Raw genomic sequence first — 23,573 nt, forward strand, 5'->3', positions numbered from 1 at the left:
ACAAGCTCCTCCGTACAATGTGCTATCACCAATGTCTTGGTCCGCTTTTTCTTTGCCGATGAACTTTCGATCTACTACCATCATTGTTCGAATAAAAACGAAAGTTAATAATAAAATTTAAAAAATGACAACTATTAGCCAACCATTGCTGCCTTCTCTCCATTGTAGTTTCAGTCGTCTGTCACTCAGTTTCATTGTTGAATGTGAGAAGGAAAATGTCTCTACTCGTGTGTATGAGGAATCGTAAGACTCCTTAAGAGTTGTGCCTTCTTAAGACTTGTGTCTTGTTGGTCTTCCTGGGGTGGATATTCATCACTTTCCTCGTCAGAAAAGTTAAAAATCAAACCATTGTTTTCGGTGAAATCCCGTTAAATAAAATTTAAAAAAAAAAAATCATTTTCTATTTTTTTAATTATATAGATTTATGCCGTGAAAAAGGAAAACGCTCTTTTCTGGTTCCTGAGTCACTCTCACAAAAATTACGAACTTTCACGAAAATTACTTTATGTGGGCAGTTATTATTAATCACAACTGAGAAAAGTGACAATTTTGAACTTTTAGGAGCCTCTTTCACTAGTTTTCCGTCAGATTTAACCGCTTATTTATTTACTTGTGAGACAGGTTTAATTGGACATCAATAATTAGAAAATTGTACTCCGCCGTATTATTGTGACATCATTTTGGTCTTGTTGGTCTTCCTGCGGTGGATATTCATCAATTACCTCATCAGAAAAGTTAAAAAACAAACCGTTGTTTTTGGTGAAATCACTTTAAATAAAATACAAAAAAAAACATTTTCTGTATTTTTAATTATGGGCGAGAATAATTAAACGTATGGACGCGAAGGAAGCTAGGATTGTATATCGGGACAGAGGTGTGTGGGATTTCATCTTCTCTGCCTTCTGCCGAGAAATGCTGCGATGGCAGTAGTAAAAATGAGAAAACATACATAAAGAAAAACATTAATAAATCTTGAATAAATTCAATATTCAAAACAAAAACCACTCAATTTTCAGCAAGCACTGGTTGAAATTGAACAAGGAATGCACATTTTTTAGAAAACCTGCGATTTCCCTGTTAACTCTTTCCGGTCCATAAAAAAATAAAAATAAATTCCATCAGGTCCTCAATAGATTTCATCGGTGAAAACAGTAATCGATGCAAAGGCCGGGCTTTCTGTCGCGAGTGACGCAAATGTATCGGGTTTCTTACCTACCTCCAGGAATTTTGTTATTGGAGCACACAAGGCAATCTTTATGCTTTCCTTGAGGGTTGAGGTATGTGAAATGACCCTTTTTATTTAATCTTTGCTCTTTATCAGTCGTAGAAACCCGTCCTGTTTTTGACATTTTTGGGGTTCGTATTATTAGAATAACAATAATTATCGACTGGTTGACATGCGCACGGGTCGTGATCTATATTATCAGGATCATATTCTAGTCATGTAAAGTACGTGAGTATCAGCCAGGACGTCATTGTGGCCGTTGTAGACTTTCTGTGTTACACCTTTAGAGCTGATGCCGTACAGTGTTACAAAAGTATGGATAACCAGATAATGTTGTTGTTTATTTTTTGAAAATATTAAGTAAAGGTGAATTAAATATTTTTAATTGTTCTATTCGCTATCAATTTCATCTTCCAAAGATTGCAGAAGTGTTGCAGACGCTGCAGCACTTCTGGAGCCAAAATACCAGTTTTCCGCTTAGGCAGTGGTCCAAGGCTAGATATGAGTGGATCTGAAGAGATTGGCAATGCATGTAGCAAGTCTTCAATAGTCTGCTTATTTCCAATTTTTTTCGTGTTGTGCTCCCTATAATACTGGCCATCTTTGTGTCTCGATTCGAGAGCTTCTTCACTAAGCTGCCCTATGGGCCCTTTTTAATTACTCCTTGTTTGATCATTCAGAGAAAACGAGGAGATTATTCTGTTGTGGTTATTATGATTGTAGCCAGATTGCGTTTGCCAGATTTCGTGTAGCTCGTTTGAGTAGCGTAAACAAGCTCCTCCGTACAATGTGCTATCACCAATGCCGATGAACTTAGCTCCGTGAAATGATTTTTTCACCAGGTTGTACAGGCGTAACCTCATCAGCACCTTGTTTTTGCGTTGGCCAGAGCTCTTTTTGCAGCCAGTCCTTGTACTTTGCAACTAATGAATCTTTCTTCCGAACTGCATTCCATCTTTTCTTCAGATTGGCAGCAAACACCTTAACTTTGTCAAAGATGGCCTCTGCTGAAAGCCCAGGCATTTTAGACGAGGCATAATTCATCATGAGGGCAATGGAAGTTCCTTTTTTCGATTGGTTGACAATATTATTACGATATAAGAGATGGAAAAGGTGAAGGCGTGTTATTTTCTGTGTGACACCTGGGGATAAAAAAAATATTACTCCAAAATCGAGAAAAGTCGAGGATTAAAATTAGATTCTTTTAAAAGCTAGATACACATATAAGAATATTAGAAAATATAGACAAATTGGGAAAAAGTTATACTCCATGAAAATTGATGACTTTATGCAAAATCTGTGATGGTTTTTCGAACTTGTGTTTTATCTTTTTTCTAATGAAATAAATAACATATGACTATTTTATATATACTTATCTTACCTGCGGAAGTGGAAGCCAGATGAACCAAAAATTATTACGATTATAAAAAGAATGCACTCGAAGGAACAGCGTAAAGATGTGTGGCGGTTAGCGGCGAAACAATGCGACTGATTAGGTTTTGTTGACATTCAACACAGGACTCGCCGGAATAAAGTCGATGTCGAATGACATTTGACGTAGGGCCGGAAAGGGTTAAGCTTTTTGCTGTATGCTCTTCTATAGATACAATAGATTTTACTTATTGCCTATGTATTAAAGATAAACTTACCTGATACTTTTACTTTGTTATTATATATATATTACGCTATACCTATGTACAATGACAGTTACTTGTATTTTACAAGATGTGTTTGTTAATAAACAATTGTATAAGGGAAGAGAAAATATAACATTGTTTGCATATTTCTTGTTTATTTATTTAAAACCTTTTCTACCTACAGTATATCGTTGATGGGTAACGACAATAAGGGAAAAAGACAATCGTTTATTATTTATTTATTCTAAATTTACATACACACTACAACCAGAGCCACGTACAGTAAGGATGTTAATATAAGTGTATGAAAGTTACGTTTCCGTTCATAAATCTGTTGTAACAATGAGAATATTTCAAATGTTTTCACTTCTTCAAACCTTTATCCGCACTCCAATGATGCATTAGGCACTGCATAATATAAACACAGTGTTATCTTGATCGTTAACACATGAAGAAAAGGTGATCAGCCCTCCGCTTCAGGTAATATTGAATAAATATTAGAGTGAAAAAATCACTTATATTCTCATATTATTTTTTGACATCTCATCAAAGATGAAGAAGAATATGGAAGTCTGGGCATTTACGGGGCTGACGACCGTCATCGGCTGGTTCAAGTGGCCACTTTACACACGTGTAACATTCACCAATTCTACCCATCATTGACAACCACACTACTCAAATTCTTGGAAGTTCTATATACATGAACCAATTTAGAAACCTTGTTCTTGAATCACTAGAACTTCACTAGAGACATCTATTGGTGAGATGTAAAGAAGCTTTTTTATTAAGCAGAAACTCTTATACTAGTATGTGAGGTCCGAATCCTGGATTATAATCACACACATGAGAAACGCCAGAAAATACCATTTTCATTTTTATTATTTTTTTAAGCTTATAATTTGACCAGATAATTTATTTACAACATTTTGAGTGTGTCCAAATACTTATTCACAAAAACTGGATTATCTCCAATTACAGGAGTTATTTTCATATTATTTTTTGACATCTCATCAAAGATGAAGAAGAATATGGAAGTCTGGGCATTTACGGGGCTGACGACCGTAAATGCCGATGACGGTCGTCAGCCCCGTAAATGCCCAGACTTCCATATTCTTTTTCACTTATATTTATTTGACCCCCTGGGAGTCGAACACGGGACCTCCAAAACGGTAGCCGAACGTGCTGACCATTACACTACGGAGGTGGACGATGGGTCTACCAAATAATAAAATGAATTTAATGCAAGCAGTATCGAACTCTGCAGCCATATAGATTTATTGGAATTGGGTCACCCCTTTCTGAAAAGGTAGGGTATGATATCTACCGCTTATGTATAAATCCAGAGTATTGAAAAGAGCTGTGTATCTTCACCTTTTGAACCCTAGAGGCCGGTAAACCGGCTTTATTTAGTAACGCATTTACCCTAATGGCCGGAATACCGGCCTCAACACCTATCCTCATTACCCTGCGGCCCAGAATACCGGCCGGCAAAGAAAAAACCGAGACGATGCTTTTGACTCATTACGACGTCATCGTCATTACAAATGGCCAAGACGACTACTGATAAAAAAAATTGTTTGGTGTTCTAACAATGCATATGTAATTACGAACTATTACAAACCACACAAATATGTTGGAAAACGAATTCAAACTTTTCATATGTTTATTGATAAATTATATCATTAAATGTTAGGATATCGTCAAGTAGAATAACCAACCTAAGTAATCTAAGGCTTCTAAATATTTCAAATAATCCTACAAACATGCCTGAACGGCCGATAGAAGCTACGTCAAATAATAGATGTATTGTTTGTGTAGGCAAAAAGTGCAAATCCTGATGCAAAAGCGAAGGATTTCCCAAAACGCAAAAAGACCATGTACTGGTGCAAATCATGCGAGGTGTTCCTTTGCATTGGTTCTGGATCTGAAAATTGTTTTGATGTGTACCATTCCAAGTCGAATTCTGGAGACAAATTGATACATCTTGTGAATATATTTTTTTTGTTTGTTTTTATCTATTATTATTATATTCCGTTATTATTGTCATATTTATAATAAAAACTTTTTTTTGTTTTGCTAGTGGGTCAAAATTTAATTTTTAGTCAAATACAATTTTTTGGTCAGGAGCTCTGGGTTAGGGTACGTGTACAATGAGCGCTTCAGGGTTCAAAGGGTTGTGGAAGCGTGTTTACCCAATTGCACTGATTACGGGCACCCACGTCCACTATCTCCTCAGAGGTTACATTTTATATCAAATGAAAAAAAGAATAAATAATTAAGCTTACTTGAATGATTCGCGTTTATTTTCACAAAAGATTTTTGTTTACAAATAACTTAAGATTTACAGGTTTTACTCTAGATTTATATTCACGAAAATATTATTTAAATGTTACAAATTTTGTCGCGACGAGGCGCGGTAAATGGGCAACTGAAAGTAGGCCAGGTCGCTCGGGTGGCTCGGGACGAAAGAGGATCTACCTTGCGTCGTCCCTACTTTTAACGGCGTGGTGACGTCACACTGCTCTCTATTGTCCTGTTCAAAATTGCGCGAGGCACGCACCACAGGGTTAAGAAATTGGCTGATTATTATTAAATTAGCCAAATTTCTTTACATACGTAAGTCAAAAATAATAAAAAATCTGTGTCTTTTTTTCTCTGGTATACATACCAACAATTTCTATGCTATTTCTTAGGTTAAGTTGCTCAGTTCAATTGAGTTTATGTTGTAAAATTGCTCTGTTTTTTTCCAGCGCAGTAACTCTCTCTTTAATGTTTTTAATATCACACTACATTTGCCTTCTAAAATTTTAAATTTGTTTGAGAGAACTTCAATTTTCGCATGGCAAAATTCAATACAACATTTGATGCTTTTAGTTTCTTCATATATTTTGTTCATTTCTCCCATTGAAAGTTTTTATTAATTATTAATTATTGAATAAATTGAAATTGAATTGAATTGAATTGAATGACTCTTCTCCAGTTTTCCCTTTTGACTGCGCTGCACGTAGCGCTCCAATCACTGAGGTGCTTGCTGCTGCCTTAACTTGATCAATCCATCGTGGGGGGGGTCTTCCTCTCCCTCACTTCCCCTCTAGGCTACCGATCACAACCAATCGTTACAGGCTATCCTCATATATCCTAATATATTTAACTAGCTAACTATTTGGAGTGGTCTTGATTTTCACACATTCTTCACCAGTTAAGTTCTTCCAACGTCTACGGGAAAATTCACTCCAGGTATTATTCCCTCGTCTTTTGCTTTCATGTGTTAAGTGGGACTAACATCTTCCACCGTCCTAGAACGATTCCAGTAATACTTTGTGGATGCAGTTAATAGGTTTCAGTCTCCTGTAATAAGGAAGGCATAATTAGGAGACAAATTAAATATTTCAAATACGATTAGCAATATTTTGTTAAATATTTGCTGAAAGCATTGGCTTATTATGCCACATGTCACTAGCTCTTCTTGCAGCATCTATCATTCAGGCCGAAGACATACGACGCAATGTGACATAGATGTGTGTAATACTACCTGTGTAGTATAGGAGTCTAGAAAAATGTTCCTAGCGTCTGAATGATCGTTGAAAAGTAATAATTAATTTAAATACTGTACGAAAATAAATATTAATTTTTACTTTGCAACCAAACCCAAACATTGACTTTTTAAGAGGAATGTAAATAGTTGAAGGTCACATGCAGCATCCCAGTATGTTGTCTGCGGAATCCACAGTAGGAATTCACTAAACTATGAATAGTTTGGTGACAATGATTTCTTCAAAGATTATAAATATTGAAATGAATTAATATATTAAAAAATACAATTCTTATTGTTTAAAAATTTGAACACGGTAATGTAGTCTGTACCTGCGGCTTAATGTAAAATACTTAATGTGACTGTTGGTGGAAACGAGTTTAATCCCTGCTTTAAACCTTAGGGTTGACTTAACTGACAGCAATCATTTGGTCGTAATGAAACACGTTACGACGCGAGCATTCGTATAGTCAGTACAGCGTTCCGAGTACTCCATCCGATGTTCGGATGCACGCCGCGAATGTAAAGTTACGACAAAATCTCCGGTCAGTCCCCGCCTTTAGATGTTAATGTCGAGAGATTACATTTAGTAGTTTGTTCAAGCAACTCGCCTCGGGGTGCTGGGCAATCTTCACATTCTGGATTCTATATTTTCCTGCGCTTCATTACTGCAAACTTTTGTGTAAGCTTTCTTCCCGATTTTATGGTCCGGGGCGACTCGAGCTATAAATATCACCAGTTAGGCGTGACCCGTGGCATCATCTCCACACTTCTCCATAGCTGATCTGTAATTTAGGAAACCAAATCAGTACAGCGATACAAGTCAATCCAACAATAACACTATTGGCTGAAACGTTAAATGCGCCTGACCATTTTGGGTGTTTTATTCAATTTAGAACTTGATGATAAATAATGATTATACCAAATATCACCCGTATCTCAAGTGCACAAAACATTTATCACCAATAGTTAAAAATAAGGATATGTGAAGTACGTTTAAATTAATAATTTCACATTCATCCCACACTGCTAGAACTGATATGCGGTAATAAATTATAACTATTATACATCCCTAATTATTGCTCAAATCCGTAAATAAGTTTTCCAGTATCATTTGTTCCCATCAAGATTGCACCAATTCCTTGCAAATTATCCTATTGTCCTCAAGCAAAACCAACATTCATAATTCAAGGAGTTAAGCGAAGATTAAATAATTTATATAGAGTTCAGCGAATTTTGTTTTTTTTTTTATGTACTTCGTAAGTAATGATGAATAATGTCACAATGCCAGCGCGGGAGGGACGAGTAAGGATGTTGTAAAATCGGCCTGTCTACATAATTTATGTGCTCCTGGGAGGAATTCCACAGAATACAGTTACTTTGATTCATTTATTTATTTATGCGACATTTTCGTTGATAATTTTTAGATTTAGTTTAATGTGAAAGCTGAATCGCCTATTTACTAGAGCAATTCTAAAATCAGTAAAAAACTATTTCGATATTGTTACTTTAGAAACTTACTTACACATTTATCTACGTTCTCAACGCTTTGCAATATACAATGACGACTTCAACAGCATTTTTTTTTTAATCCGCTGTTATTTTAGGTTATACTCGATATTTTACTTCAAACGTCAATTTCAGGCGTAGAGAATTAATTATTATTTTTTCAATAGACAATAATTACTCCACCTTTTTCTGAGCGCCTGGTAGAATCTCCATAGAGCAGATTTTAATGATTTTTTTTGAATAGACAATTCTAATTTACAATGGAACCTACCAAAGGCGGTCAAGATGTGTATAAAAAATTACTCTGTCAATTTCTTTTCGCCAATATAATAGAAGAAGCCAAAATTTACTAACGATGGAAAAAATCTTTCTTGAAAATCAATCCAGGCTTTGAAGTCGTTAGCGGAGGATTTATATATATTTATATATATATATATATATATGTATATATATATATATATATATATATATATATATATATATATATATATATATATATATATATATATATATATATATTTTTTTTTTTGTTTATAAACGATATTTTCATCTTAACCTTCCAGCTGGCTATAAATTTAATGCCATCAAGTTTTGTGTATGTAAATTGGGTTTTCTTTATAAAAATGTTATGAAATTGCAGTTATCTAATAATTTTTTTTAATGAATTTAAAAAATATATATGTATGCCTTTCACCATCGTGTAAATTAATTTTTTCCAGGTAAAAGTTCTTCCATTGTTGTCTTCTTGGTCTCTTCCGTTTTATTAAATTAATTTTGATGTTTTCCTGTTAAAACACATCTAAAATTAATTTAAGTATAAAGGAAACGATTTAAACGAAGAATAAATATGAAAATTAGTTTAATTCATATACTTACACTTTAAGGAGCGATTTCTTTAAATTTACGCTCAAAGAAAATTTCAAAATTTTAATGAAAAACGCAAACTTGTTAGCGCACTAGGTACGTCTGTAGTTTAGAGAGACACTGACCCTTGAATAGCTCGGAGCTCGATGCTTGCAATCAAGTGGTAAGGGTGGAGGAAGCGATAAGGTGCATTTATCATAAATTTTATGACAAAGCGCCCGCTGGAAGGTTAAGTTGAGACACCTATAATATTGAAATTGTCATCATTAGACTATTTGAAATCTGTATAAACTTTCTCCCTGTGGTTCCTTCATCGTGTTAAGGTTACTTGTTATCTAGAATTTAGGTCTCAATTCTTGTATCTAATTGAAGAAACAAACGACTGATCGCCTTCATCTTGTATGAGCGATTGTTTACGTTTATTATTTAACTGTCATATGTAGAGATTAATTGTGTAATATGGTGGTTTGTGGACACTGCCATCGATTATTGTAATATACAAATGTACATGACGGTGGAGATGTTGGTTGTGGTGCTGTGGATAATAAGGCTTTCTTTATAAAGAATAAGGTTTCAACTGTCAATTAGTATTGAATTTATGGCATATCAAAAAGAATTTATTTTTAAATATATATTGTACCAGTTACTATCCGACGACGTTGGCTCATGTTCGTAAAAGAAATATATTTTGACCCAAACAGAACTTATACATACATGAGGCTGCATCGTAAAATGTCTCGCGATACCGGACGCTGAGAGCTGTATATCGGGAAATAATTCATTTACAATAATGAAATATATCTTATTTTGTTGATAAATTATATAGTTTTGAGATTAATTTATTAAATTGTTTTGTTAGAGCTTCAATAGTTTTCCAGTAAAATTAGTGCAAAGGAATTTGTATAGATTTTTGTAAGCAAGGTCTGATATATCAGAAAGTCTATGTCTTGTCAAAATGAAATTAATTTCATTTTGTAGATAATGTAGTGGATATAAACATTTTTGTGGAAAATATTTTTTTTTAAAACACGTTAATGGTTTGACTTTTGAGTTCAAACCTTTTAGAGCATTAAAAATCAGGTCCAAATCAAGGATTTAATGTGCCCGGTGCAAAATTGTTATATTTTCATTTTAAAACCACTGATTTAACTGGGATTATGTTTTTAAGCAGACTTTTTGGAATTTCAACAATATATAGAAATATTTTTAGTTAGGTAGTTAAGTATTTTTTTTGGCAGTACCTGTAACATGAGTTCGTCAATTGGAATTATACAAATTAGTTAGTCTTTGGTTGGAATGAACATTTGTAGTATTAACTTTTTGTAGCATTAGCTTGTGAACAACCACCTCTCCGAACCCATTATTTCTTACATTAGCCACCCGTCACTGCCTCAAGGGTACGGTATTAAAGCGGACCAACGAGAGTAAAACTTCAAAAGAGTAACTACGATAAGACTGAAGAAATGATAAGGCTTTCATTTGGATTGAAATAAAAAAAGGTTTTTATTTTTAAAATTTATTAAGTCGAACAGTGTTAAGAAAATACACACATTAGTGTATTATCGCCTATAATATGTGTAAGTTTATAAAGTTAAATACTTGGCCTATTCAATTAATATGTAGACTGACGTCATGAAACAAAATGTACCATATTTAGAAGGAAATTTATCTGGGTCCACTTCAAAGTATTCGCCTTTCCGACGCTCACACTTATCCTAACGGTGTTTCCACTTTTGCAAACAGTCCTGGAAAACTTGTTTTGTATTATCCTTCAGCTTTTTCGTCGCATTCGGCTCAATCTCGGCAATCGTATCAAATTTTCTTCCTTCCAAAACTGTCCAATTTGGGGGTTAAGAAGTCAGAACGCTCGATCGCTGTTCTTCCCCACCCACCCTACTCGCCCGAACTCGCTCCTTCCGACTTTTTGTCGTTCCCCAAACTCGAAAGACCTTCGGAAGGAAGAAGACTTGAAGCGATTCCCGAAATGAAGACAAATGCGACGAAGGAGCTCGAGGACATCACAAAAAAGGCGTTCCAGGACTGTTTTTACGTCTTTGGAACCTTACACATTATGAACCTTACAATACACATATTGTATTTATACATACATACGCTGTGTTATAAATATTAATGAAAAGTAATTAAAATAGAAAAAAGTAATATTTTAAATTTATAATTAATTGCGTAATGCTTTAGGATAAGCGTCTAATTTAGTATCAAAAATAGTCGTCTTTACTCTCATGGCTTCATCAAAAGCATCCAACAGTTTGCCTGCCGGCTTCCTGATCCAGGAAAGGTAGTGTTCTGAAATGAAGAAAGTAAATTAGTTAAGAATTGCATCCGGATGGCGTATTTCCTCGTATGATTTACCACTTGGATTGTTGATCACAGATTTAAGTGTACTTTTTGTGTGTACAATTTGCATTTGATTGTACTTCTAGACAGTATAATGAGATTTAAGCTGCGATTGTTTAAATTCAGAAATAGAAGCGAGCGATTTTGATTACCTTCCAAGAAAATACACATACGCCTGGAGTCGGCCCAAGCGTACGTGGCCTCCTGGAAGAAGAGGACAACGTGGTGGCGCTTGGAGGGCCGCCTTCCCAGCGCGGCCGGCTTGAGCTCCACCGGCAGCAATAAGGCTGGCCACCACTTCCAGTGCGCCACCTTACACCACACGAGCCCCCCGAATGGTATCATGCCGCCTTCATCGCATTGTTGACAGGGAAAATCTGCACACATTGTCAATTTCATCAGTTCGTAAGATCGTTTTTCGTAAGAGCGGCTACTTAATGGTGAATGAAAATTGGACTATGGATTACTCCTGTTGGCCCGTTGGTCGACGTCTCACTAGAGGTTATACTTGTCCATTCACTACTATGTATTGTCAGCCACTGACTGAATTTCACCCACGTTCAAATGAAGTAAAATATATATATGTGTGTGTGTGTATGCGTAAATATATTCTTGAAAGTTCTATATATAGATTTGAACCAATTCAGAAACATATGGAACTTCCAAGAATTTGAGTAGTGTGGTTGTCAATAATGGGTAGAATTAGTGAATGTTACACGTGTGTAAAGGGATCGAAATGCCCAGACTTCCATATTCTTCATCTTTGATGAGATGTCAAAAAATAAAATGAAAATTAACTCCTATTAGGAGGTAATCCAGATTTGTGTACAAGTATTTGGACACTTATAATAGGTTATACTTACTGCCTTTGCAATCCTCATGGTACGATGCTGGACAGATAGGGCACGGAATTAAGTCTTTCTGCCGTCCGCAGTGTAGGCACCAGGGTACGTTCATATGCTTCCATACCTTCTGTAACAAAAAATTAAAACTTCAGTCCAACTCGGTTATTACGAGCACGGATGTAACGAAGAAACATTCATTGACATTTTAATTTTTGATTTTCTCCATACATTTATTCACGGATATAATGAACTACTTCTCGGGTGTAGCGAGCAAAAATATCACCAAAAAAATCTTGAAACCGTCAATGTGTCGATATGGTAATCGTTGAGATACTGAGTACCTAGTTGGTGTTTGGCCGACAGTGTTGAAAAAGTATCCCCGCGTATATGGTTCAAATTGCAAATACAACACCCAACCTTTTTGTAGTCATTCATTGCAATAAACAACTCATTTTTTAGATTTTTATGATAGATTTTAATGTTTATCTCTTATTTTCATTTTCACTTCAGCCCATAGACATTCGTTACATTTCGACACGAACTACGTGTAAATTGTAAAACTGAAAAATTGCGAAAACGGCGCTGCATAAATTGGCCATTATTATTATTATAACGACTTTCCCAAGTCCGTGCACATGAAAGATCTTACCTTCCGCCATCTCAAGATGGCGGCTCTTTCGAATTAGTCAAATTGAAAATACTCAGGTGCGATTTTATGGACAAAAAAATGAAAAATGCATCACTTACCTTCGACACACCTACGTCGTTTCCCGTATACACTATTTCTTCGCGAATTCTTTCTGCAAAGCTTCTCTTCCGCATGGCATGAATTTTTCGCATGCTTTCAGTGAAGAGAGCACACTTTGCGGTGCAGTTTTCTCCCTCCTCGTGGTCGACACACACGCAGGCAACGTCGATTCCTTCAGGTTCCATCTTAAATGAATACAATGAATACAAAGTAGAATCATCAGTTCTGAAAACCATTTTAACCTGCTCTCATTCGGAAAAAGGGCAACTTATTAAACGGAATTATGCGCCAATCCACAACTTGTAGCGAGTCTGTAGTTCACAGTTCACGCGCTCGTGTCTACCAAAAATTAATATTAGAAAAGTTCTTTACCTTTTTCAATGTTTTCCGATCAGAAACACGACTATCACAACTCACAATTCGACGCTCCCGATTCCAACTGGTTTTCAAATTCCAACCGCCGAGTTTATGTTACCGGGGTTGCCAGATGTAATTAATATAAAAGTCGAAAAAAAAACCCACCTACGCAATTATATATCAATTAGTGCTGGTGAAATTCCAAAACGTAATTTCGGTTTAATCAGTGAACACATTTAGGTTAATGGATGAAAATATCGGATTTTTGTACCGGGTATATTAAATCCTTGATTCGGACCTGATTTTCTAAATTCAATTCATTTGAATTTATACGCATAGAAATTGAACGATTTTCAGGCAAACCCTAAAAAAATGTTTCAATTTTTATGAATAAGTGGTCCTAAGGACCCAACTAGTGTTTGACCTGAAAAGTCACAATTTCTAGGGTGTCTCTATAATGTGGCACTCGTAATGTTTTTTTTTTAATTTATTTTTAATTTTGACAAAACGCTTATCGCACTAAATTATCTACGAAATACATATTTATTAAATTTTCCCAAGATATCTTTCTTCTTCTTCTTCTTTACGAGCCCTCTGACCTCCACTGCTGGATGTAGGCCTCTCCCCCCTCTTTCCATTTACTCCGGTCGATTGCTGCTTGCAGCCAGTTTTTAACCCCCACAGTGATAGCATCGTCAGACCATCTCCTTTGAGGTCTTCCAACACCTCTTTTCCTCTCCCAAGGTCTCCATCGTAGAATTCTCGGGGTCCATCTTGTGGGGTCCTGTCTCGCTACATGTCCTGCCCGCTGCCATTTGAGTTTTGCCACGCGATCCATGTATTCATTTTTAATTCTATCCCCCAGGATAAAACCAAGCATGATCTTTCCATGGATCACTGCGTGCACTCGATATTCTGCGTTCACTGGGAGTATGCAGGATTCATAATTTTTTCTTTGAAACAGGTCTGAATCTTTTCTCTCCATAAGATATAGTCAATCAGTTCTAGGGTCCGAAGAAATACTTTTTCACACACAAAAATAAAAATTAAAACATTTTTTTTAGGGTGCGTCCTCGAAAATGTTTAATTAATCTTTGTATTTCTATGCCGATAAATTAAAATAAATCGAGTATTGAAAGTCAGGTTCGAATCGAGGATTTAATGTGCCCGGTATAAAAATCCGCTTTTTTTATTAAAAAACACACAATGGGTTCACCAATTAGAATTACGTTTCATTTTAGATTTTAGCCAATATAATATTTTTAATTAGGTAGGTAGATTTATTTCAACGGTTTTTATATGCACATATTAATAAAAAAAACTGGCAACCCCGTTGAGCTAGTCGGCAGAAATTTGAAAATTCGTCGGATTGGAAGCGTGGAAATTGCAATTTGTTTCCGATTAGCAAGCCGCAGAAGGTATTAGTGTACTTTTATAATATTATCTTTTTGTTAGAATGGACGTGAGCTTGTGAACTGTGTTAATTACAGATAATGAACACACTTGCCGTAAGTTGTGGATTGGCGCACGATTCCGTTTCATAATGAGCCCGTTCTTTCGAATGAGAACAAGTTGAAATAGTTTTCATAACATAATTCTAATTTCTTTTGTTTACGCAGATAATTCTAGGTTGATCCTGATTTAGACGGAATCTCAAGGAAATGATGTTCAATGCTTTTATCTGGACCACAACGCGGTGCATAATTCTCAACTCTGGAGAAGAGGAAAATAAAATGGCGGAATAAATTGCAGAAAAAAAAATGCCCGAAGAAATAATGTACACTGGATATGACGCGGCAATTTCGAAGCTCGGTGATGCATTTTTTACTATTTTTCTCATAAAATCTCAAAGAAGTATTTTCAATAATGTTTATTTTAGTATAAACTGTAACTTTAGATGGCATCTCTGAGATAAAATCCGTCATCGATAATGGCCAATTTATACGGCGCCGTTTTCGTGCGAACTCTCATCGAGGGTGTGCTTAATAATTTAAATTGTGTCAAAATGAAATCAATGTCCATGGGTGGAATTGATAATGTAGATCGAGTCTGGTTACTAGGGATGAGAGATCCAGAAAAGGTGATTTTCGACACTCGGCAGAATTCTAGATTTTGTTATAGTTTTTTTTTTGTTACAGAAGTTATGACACATGTGTCATGGTGCCTCGAGTGCGGACAGCAGAATGATTTAATTGTTCCGGATCCTACCATGAGGACTGCCCTCGCACAATCGGTAAATATAACACTATTATAAGTTATTTTGCATATTGAAATCATCGAATACTTTGTGGTATGGTATGGTAATAAAACACTCTCCTTATCGTCCAAAGTTTAAAAATGATAAAATGTATTAAAAAATAAATACCAAGTCACATATTGAATTTTTTATTATGCAACAGATCTTTTTAGGTAAAACCTAAAGGTTTTTTTCTCAATTTATGAAATATTTAGTATGTTTAAAAAAATATTTAAACATTACCTTTTGATTTATGACGTTTTTGTTCAAAGAATGTCAAAATATGTTATTATTATCACTAAAACAAATAGAATTTGTTAGTTGCTGAAATTGAAGTATCTCCAGTTAATTTCATTCCAAATAGGCAGTTATACCGAGAAATAATTATCTTGGAGTTCAAATGAAAAATATGACTTTGGGAATTGTTTGGTTTTAAGGATAGAGGCAATTCAATTTCTTCTTCTTCTTCTTCTTCTTCTTCTTCTTCTTCTTATTGTAGGCCTTACGGCCTGTTTTTAAGGGGGATTAGCCTCCTGCGACATCGATTCCCAGCTATCGGCCCATCTCTTTGGTGGTCTGCCCGGGAGTCGTCTACCATGGGGTTGGCCGTACAATGCGATGTGGGGGTGTCTGGATGGTTCCATTCTCCTCACATGCGCATACCATTGTCTTCTTCGTTGCCTTCCCCACCTAACGACATCTTCTCCATTCCGCCATTGCCGGTCCCAAGCCCGGATGAGAAAGGAGGAGGGTGGTGTGCAAGGTTAGCAGCCTACATACTTAAAAAAGATACAACGCTCACAGCAAAGAGAACTCAGCCTCGGACAAAGGACCTCTCTTGGACATGACCAAAGCGCGACAATTCAATTTAATTTCTCAAATTCCCAAAAATTCATGGTAACAATTACATTCTCCTAGATACATAATACAACATACAACAAATAATAACATTAAAGTTTAAAAAAAAAGGTACTGTATAATAGAGTTTTTTGATAACACTAAAGGCACAGTCCCTTTTTTAATTTAAAGACTTTCATAAAAAGTTTTATAATATAGTATTTTTTTTTTCAATAAGTCGCATTCTTTTCAGAAATCTTAGGCTTTTGGATGAAGGCAGGTTTTTACAAGTCTTAGGTTTTCTTATAATGATGGCCTCCATAAATTCTGTTTCCCCATAAGATTCTCCATTATATAATAACGAACTAGGGGAATCTCTTTAAATTCGCATCACTTTGATCTGTTTAAATCAAACAGGTTCATTTTGCTTGTTTTTGAGGACCCGGAGATGCCAATATCAGAAGCCGAAATTTTTAAATAAAAAAAGTCTTCAAATGAAAATTCATTTACAGAAAATGGTGTTGTTCTTTTTGCTGTTCTAATTAATGAAATAAGACCTTCTGGCGTATAAATTGGCCCACTTTTGAGTGCTTGTTTTATTTTTCTCTCAGTCAAAGAGTGACCGGAATCTTCTTTGTTCTGGGTATGGCCTTTTATCAAAAATTGATGTGTGATTGAATCGATATTGTATTTGCGAGCTGCAAAAATGTATGCAGCTAACATAAATTGGTTCTTTTGCTGTCCACTGCAATTATCAGAATAGAAACAATCACAAAATATATTAAAGACATTAACAAACTTCATTTACTGCATATTTATTACATGTACATTTTTTTTACCTTTACTGTCGGATGTATTTCTTCATAAAGAATCTTTTAGTGCTTATTTTATCAACATTTTTCCCTCGAGAAGTCATAATGATCAATCTGGAAAGAACAAGCTCAGTGGGTCATTTAACTGACTTATGACGGTCTTGAAAAGAAAAATTAATAATTTCTTCCGAATGCAAAAAGCCCTGTAGCGGGTAAATATTAAGTTAAAAATATGCCGCTTTTGCTGGGATATGGTACATTTTTTAGGCATTCCACAACAGGCACAACTGAAAATTGAAGAATTTTGATTTATGACGTTCTTTAAAGCAGTGAGCGATTTGTATTTAAAAAGTGTTATTACACAAAGTTAACAATGGATGATGAGAGTGTTACTATCGTAGGTGTCCATACCCTGTCCACAATGCAGTGCAGGTTGCCTGATACCCTCTGAGAGCGTAGCGCGGAACAAGATGGCATACTGCGAGTGGCGGCCAGCCCGCTTAGTGCCCCTGGAGCTCGAGCCGGCCGTGCTGAGAGTGCTTTTCTTCCAAGAGGCGACATACTCTCGAGCTGACCCGAGGCACGTGTGCATGTTCACGCAAGGTAATAAAAATCGCTCGGTTCCATTTCTTAATTTAAATGATCACAGCCGAATCTCATTATACCGTCTAGAAGTAGAATCGAATAAAATCATACTAGAAAATATGCAACCCGGATGCTATTCATTACTTATTATGTACTTTCTTCATTTCAGAGCATTACCTCTCCTCGTTAAGGATCACGGTAAGCCCCCTGTCGGATGAAGTCGATCAAGCCAGGGGGCTAGAGAGGAAGACTGAAGACTTAAATACAACGCTGTTAATTTTAAGTAAAAAGCACTCGATTCAATTTTTTCATTTTCGGTATTTCTTCATCGTGGAAATTCGTAAAGAGTAACTCGAGCATATTGTCTCCAGCATGTGGGGATCTATCTATGCGTGACTGAACATGCCAATCTTGGACTTGATGATTCGAGGACACGCTGCGCACTCCGTGTCCTCGTAATTTCTGTTGTGCCGGTTCTCACCGGCACAAACAAAACAGCTTTAGGCAGGCACGCGTATCCGTGCGAATGACGTGCCCCGCAGAAGTTTACAGAATAATTTTTTATGCTTATATTACGATTTACAATTTCATATGCATTAAATTAATTTACGGCTACATGGCGGCTTGACGCCGGGAACAGTCGGACTTCTGAATCTTTTCGTCGATTTCCTTTGCACTTTTCACAATTATAATACTTTTGTTTACGATTCGTAAGAAAAATTAAGTTCATCAAAAATCGAACTTTTTTCTCAGCAGTCCATTCGACATCGACAATTATAACGTTGGACTTTGGAAATTTTTAATCAATTTCAATTTCCTTCACACTTTTCTCTAATAACTGACTAACTAACCATAACGCCGCTTTCCGCAGGGGTAGGCAGGGAAAATAGAACGCAACACCACTCTGTCTTTGCATACATACCCGCCTATTATTTCAACTACTAACCTGACCGCATTCAAGTATTTAGCATACCTTATCGTACTCTGCTCCTCTTTCCGACTACATTCGTCTCGTAAAATTGTTTTACCGTTCTTTCCTCGCTCATACGTTCTACATGTCCAAACCATCTCAACGCACCGTTCTTAAATCACTAATTAGGCCCAAAGATGCCTCGGATTAGTTAACAGCTTACTCCATACTCGGATGATACCTTCCATAGTTTCATTCTGTCTATCTGGTCACGTGCTTTCTGCAAATCCATAAATGCGAAGAAAAGCTTTTGGTTTTTGCTCAAAAACATTTGCGTCATGTTGCGGAAAGCAAAAATTTAATACACGCATCCTCTCACATTCATAAATCCACTCTGGACATCCCACACTTTGTCTTTTGTTAAGGTTTTCACTCTTTCAATAAGGATTCGACCATACATTTTACCAACAGCACTCGGTAGACCGATTGCTCTGTAACAACAATAACAATCGTGGATAATTTACAAAGCGCCACTTTCGTAAAATACTACCTCAATATACGGATTATAGTAGTAAAATGATAACGAGTGTGGATATTCAACTGCATATGGTGGGGGGTGATACTGGTTTTTGATTTTGCTACGGTACCCTAACCAGCCTTACCGCGTTTTTGTGATTCCGCGCATTTCAACCAGAAAACAGTTGCGTATTCCACCAGATAAGTCGATTTGTTCAATTTGGGGTTTTTGATGCATCTATATACCATACGATGTCTCCACTTCGAAAGGTGTAGGGATCATTCTCTCGCCATGTCTCTCTTTCGAGTATGTCTATTGTGTAGTGTTACACAAAGCTGTAAGCCACATTCGTGGTATATGATGGTATATCCGTGATGGGAGCTCTGTGTAGGTCTCAGTGTAATCCTCTTATTACGCTGAAAGGTAAAGATTCACATTGCAGACGTGCACTATCGTTTTATTGAATGCGATTCGTCAACATACTGCTACAGTATCTAAATTTGATAACCGCTGCAATGTTAGTGCCCTTTTACTGAAGGCATGATCTGGAGTAATCCAGCCTCCCGAATGTTTTCCATTTAGTTCAGTTGACATGGATAACCCCACTTCCTCCTCAGCTGAATTTACACTGTTTAATCTTTTTCTTGGAAATCAAGTATACTGTCTGCCAGGATAACAGTATCATTAGCATACAATTTCTTGTTAATTACAACACTGTTAACTTGCACTCCTTTGCTAGAGTTTCCTAGCGGTTTTTTAGAAACATTATCAGTATAGAGATTGAATAGCTAGAGAAATATATATTTCTCCAGCAATTTAATTGCAAATGACGGGGGTCGATGCTGGTCTTTTTGTTTTCTCTGGCATCGTTGCCGGCTGCAATCCTGCAGCTCAATGAGCTGAATTTACACTGTTTAATCTTTTTCTTGGAGATCAAGTATACTGTCTGCCAGGATAACAGTATCATTAGCATACCTTTTCTTGTTAATTACAGCACTGTTAACTTGCACTCCTTTGCTAGAGTTTCCTAGGGGTTTTTTTAAAAACATTGTCAGTATGAAGATTAAATAGCTTTAGAAATATATATTTCTCCAGCTTATAACTCCATAAGGAGAGGAAAGAAAATCTTTAACAGAAATATTGAAATTAATTTAATAAAAAGACAACATTATCGAGTTTAATAATAAATAAAACCCTTACCGCACCCCAATGGTGCACAGGGCACTGCTTCATATAAACGCAGTGTTATCTCGATCGATTGCACATGAAGGAAAGGTGATCAGCCCTCCACTTCAGGTACCAGTCCAGTGTAATATTGAATAAATGAGTGAAAAAATCACTTGTATTTATTAAACCCCACTGGGAATCGAACCCGGGACCTCCAGAACGGTAGGCGAGCATGCTGACCATTACACTACAGAGGCGGACAAAACGATCGATCGATTATCGAGTTTAACTTAAACTAATCTTAGCTTCTATCCTAATTTAGTTTAAATTTTACTTATCCTAATCTGAAATTAAACTTAGTCGAACCTTTTGGAAAACCCGCGGTGGAGCTAAGGGGTGGCGGCCTTCAGGAAGGGCCGCCGTGCGATGATTTCTCTTTCCTCCGCTTTCTTCTTTCTCCCTTTGCCGTTTTAGAGCTCCCGCTCTTCTCCATATGGCGGAGGTCGATGCTGGTCTGCTTGTTATAGTTGCTCGCTTTGTTGCCGGGCATTTTCAAAAACTTGTCTCGTGGTGTATCGTGTCATTTTCTACGAGAGTGTGACAACAGAAGTGAGATAGTCCAACAGCTCTCCATTCTTGCAGAGCTCAGACACTAGGAAGATGAAGGTGTCCGATTCAAAGATATCCTGCAGCTCGATGGTGTAAGGGTGCGACATGAGGAACTTCCCGCTTAGTAGCCTCCCGCATGGTGTGGCACTCTACCGTGTCGTGAGTCTCCGAGCTGAGGTTGATTATCTTCCAATAATTTCTTTTGGCTTTGTTTCTTTTTTGTCCTTTGTTAAGGTTCTCACTCTTTCAATAAGGATTCGACCATACATTTTACCAACAGCACTCAATAGACCAATTGCTTTGTAATAATAATAATAATCTTCGATAATTTGTATAGCGCTGGTCTTTTTGGTCTTCTTCATCTTGTTGGTCTTCTAAGGCTGGAGTATTGCCAAGATTGTTGGGCACTGGCCTCCCTGTGCAATGGCAATACCGGAGAGCTCTCATTATTGTGGGTATTCAACTGCATATGGCGGGGATCGATGCTGGTCTTGTTATTCGTGCTCGCTTTGTTGGCGGGCATCTTCAAAAACTTGTCTCGTGATGTATTGTGTCTTTTTCTGCGAGAGTGTGACAACAGAAGTGAGATAGTCAAGCAGCTCTCCATTCTTGCAGAGCTCAAACACCAGGAAGATGAAGGTGTCCGATTCAAAGGAATCCCGCAGCTCTATGATGTAAGGGTGCGACATGAGGCACTTCCTGCTTGGTATCCTACCTCATGGTGTGGCACTCTACCGTGTCGTGAGTCTCCGAGCTGAGGTCGATTATCTTCTAATAATTTCTTTGGGCTCATTCTTCGCGTAGAACTCTTTCGCCGCATCCTTGTCAGGAAGATTTTTATCCTTTACCATATTTCCGCTTAAACTTATTTGGACTTAATGTTCAACACAAAAAAATCGCCATTCGTCAATGTCGAAAGGTTGAACTCTACTTATTTAATCAACTCTAAGATAAGTCGAGACTGTAGGAACGATATTAGTATTTCGGGCTTGATTAATATTTTTTAATATATTTCACATTCAATGTTCCTCAGCATAACCATCTGTTTTCGGTGCCAGGATATTCAACTGCATATGGCGGGGGGTGATGCTGGCCTTTTTGCTGATTTTGATGCTTTCACTGGCTTCTTGGGATGTTGGCTCCCAGCTGTCTTTCCACCTTTTTGGAGGTCTGCCTGGGGGTCTGCGTCCTTCAGGGATACCTCGAAGAGCGATACGTGGAAGTCTGTCATCTGACATTCTGTCAACGTGATCATTCCAGTATCGCCTTCGTTGTCGTCCCCACCGTCTGATACATGCTCCGGATGTCGGTATTTCTTACTCGGTCTCGCAATGTGTTTCCGGTTATGGATCGGAGAGTCTTCATCTCGGGGGTTCCAAGTCGAGATTTTGTTCTAGAAGTATCCGCTCTTGCCTCAATCCCGTAAGTGGCTATTGGTCGAACACATGTTTTCATTTAACTTTCTATTCTCATGTGTTTGCTTCTCCACACCGAGTTTCTGAGGCATCCGGATATAACTGCAGCCTTATTAATTTGTTTCTGGGTCTCACCGTAGAGGATATCGTAGCTACTGATGTCAACTCCGAGATACTTGAATTTCATCACCTGTTCAACAGTTCTGTTATTTACAACTAATTTGCATCTAACTGGACTCTTTGATATGGTCATGCTTTTAGTCTTGTCAATGGATATCATCATGTCGAAGTTTTCCGATGTCAAGTGGAACTTGAGAAGCATTCTTTGGAGGTCGTAGCCCAGGTTCATGTTTGCAACCTCTTCAATCAATTTATCCATAATCAAATTGAAAAGTAATGGGCTGAGGCTGTCTTGCGAACTGAACTTGCTAGTTCATTTAGGGATTTTAGGTGATTTGTCTTTCCAATTTATTTCTGACAATGGTGGTTGTAAGTTTTAGAGCACAGCTAAGGAGAGTTATACCCCGGTAGTTTCCAGTGTCTGTCTTATCACCTTTTTTGAATATGGGCACAGTTACATTTGTTCTCCATTCTGTTGGTAAACTACATGTTTTAAATATCTTTGATATGAGGTTGTATATTTCTGTATGAATTTTATCTCCTCCATATTTTATCAGCTCATTCGAGATGTCGTCTAGCCCGGGTGATTTTCTATTATTTAGTCCTTTGACTGCCTTTTTCATTTCGAGTTCAGTGACCTCTTCCGTACTGTTGTTATGTATAAAATGATCCTGATATTCTTCTGCCGTGCTAAAAAGCCGTTTGAAACAGTCTTCCCCCTGTTTAATAGTTGCTTTTGTATTTTGTGTAAATTCATTTATAGTTTGTGTAAACACATTTGTGCAAAACAATAAAATCAACTATGGTTAGAAAAAGAAAAAGGTTCAAGAGAAATAAATAAAACTAAATTTTTTTCTTAGTAGTCCATTGGACATCAACAATTATAACGATGGACTTCAGAATGTTTTCGTCGATTTCCTTTGCACTTTTAATCTTCAAACATGTTGGCCCTGAGCGTCTCCGGGGCAAGGTATTCGGGAGTCCCGCACAATTCAAAAAGTTTTACTCCTGGGCGGAGAACCTTGGCGAGGCCAAAGTCGGTGATCTTGACATTGAGCTGGTCATCTAGGAGGATATTCTCCGGGTTAAGGTCTCGGTGGGCTATATTTTTGCTGTAGACACACTGTTTGCCTTAAAAAACTTGTCTCATGATGTATCGTGTCTTTTTCTACGAGAGTGTGACAACGGAAGTGAGGCAGTCAAACAGCTCTCCATTCTTGCAGAGCCAGATAACCCCGCTTCCTCCTCAGCTGAATTTACACTGTTTAATCTTCTTCTTGGAGATCAAGTGTA

General features: G+C 36.9%; 1 protein-coding gene and 1 long non-coding RNA gene across 2 annotated transcripts; both read right to left on the reverse strand.

Moving 5' to 3' along the window:
• Positions 1–4,924: 4,924 nt before the first annotated feature.
• LOC148309388 (uncharacterized) lies at positions 4,925–8,072 on the reverse strand. Its single transcript, XR_015837550.1, has 3 exons — positions 7,920–8,072; positions 7,006–7,179; positions 4,925–6,210 (listed from the first exon to the last, which is right to left on the reverse strand). It is a non-coding gene; the product is annotated as an uncharacterized LOC148309388 (long non-coding RNA).
• A 2,184-nt stretch (positions 8,073–10,256) lies between these two features.
• Positions 10,257–13,134, reverse strand: LOC148309389 (histone-lysine N-methyltransferase NSD2-like). Its single transcript, XM_088260199.1, has 5 exons — positions 13,088–13,134; positions 12,715–12,900; positions 11,986–12,094; positions 11,275–11,499; positions 10,257–11,071 (listed from the first exon to the last, which is right to left on the reverse strand). The coding sequence occupies exons 2-5, from the start codon at positions 12,898–12,900 to the stop codon at positions 10,944–10,946; spliced, it is 648 nt and encodes a 215-aa protein (XP_088116325.1). The 5' UTR covers positions 13,088–13,134; the 3' UTR covers positions 10,257–10,943.
• Positions 13,135–23,573: the final 10,439 nt, after the last annotated feature.

This window comes from Brachycentrus maculatus, unplaced genomic scaffold (assembly GCF_059751285.1).
Source record: "Brachycentrus maculatus isolate JH-2025_06_01 unplaced genomic scaffold, ASM5975128v1 h1tg000126l, whole genome shotgun sequence".
Classification (NCBI taxonomy): domain Eukaryota; kingdom Metazoa; phylum Arthropoda; class Insecta; order Trichoptera; family Brachycentridae; genus Brachycentrus; species Brachycentrus maculatus.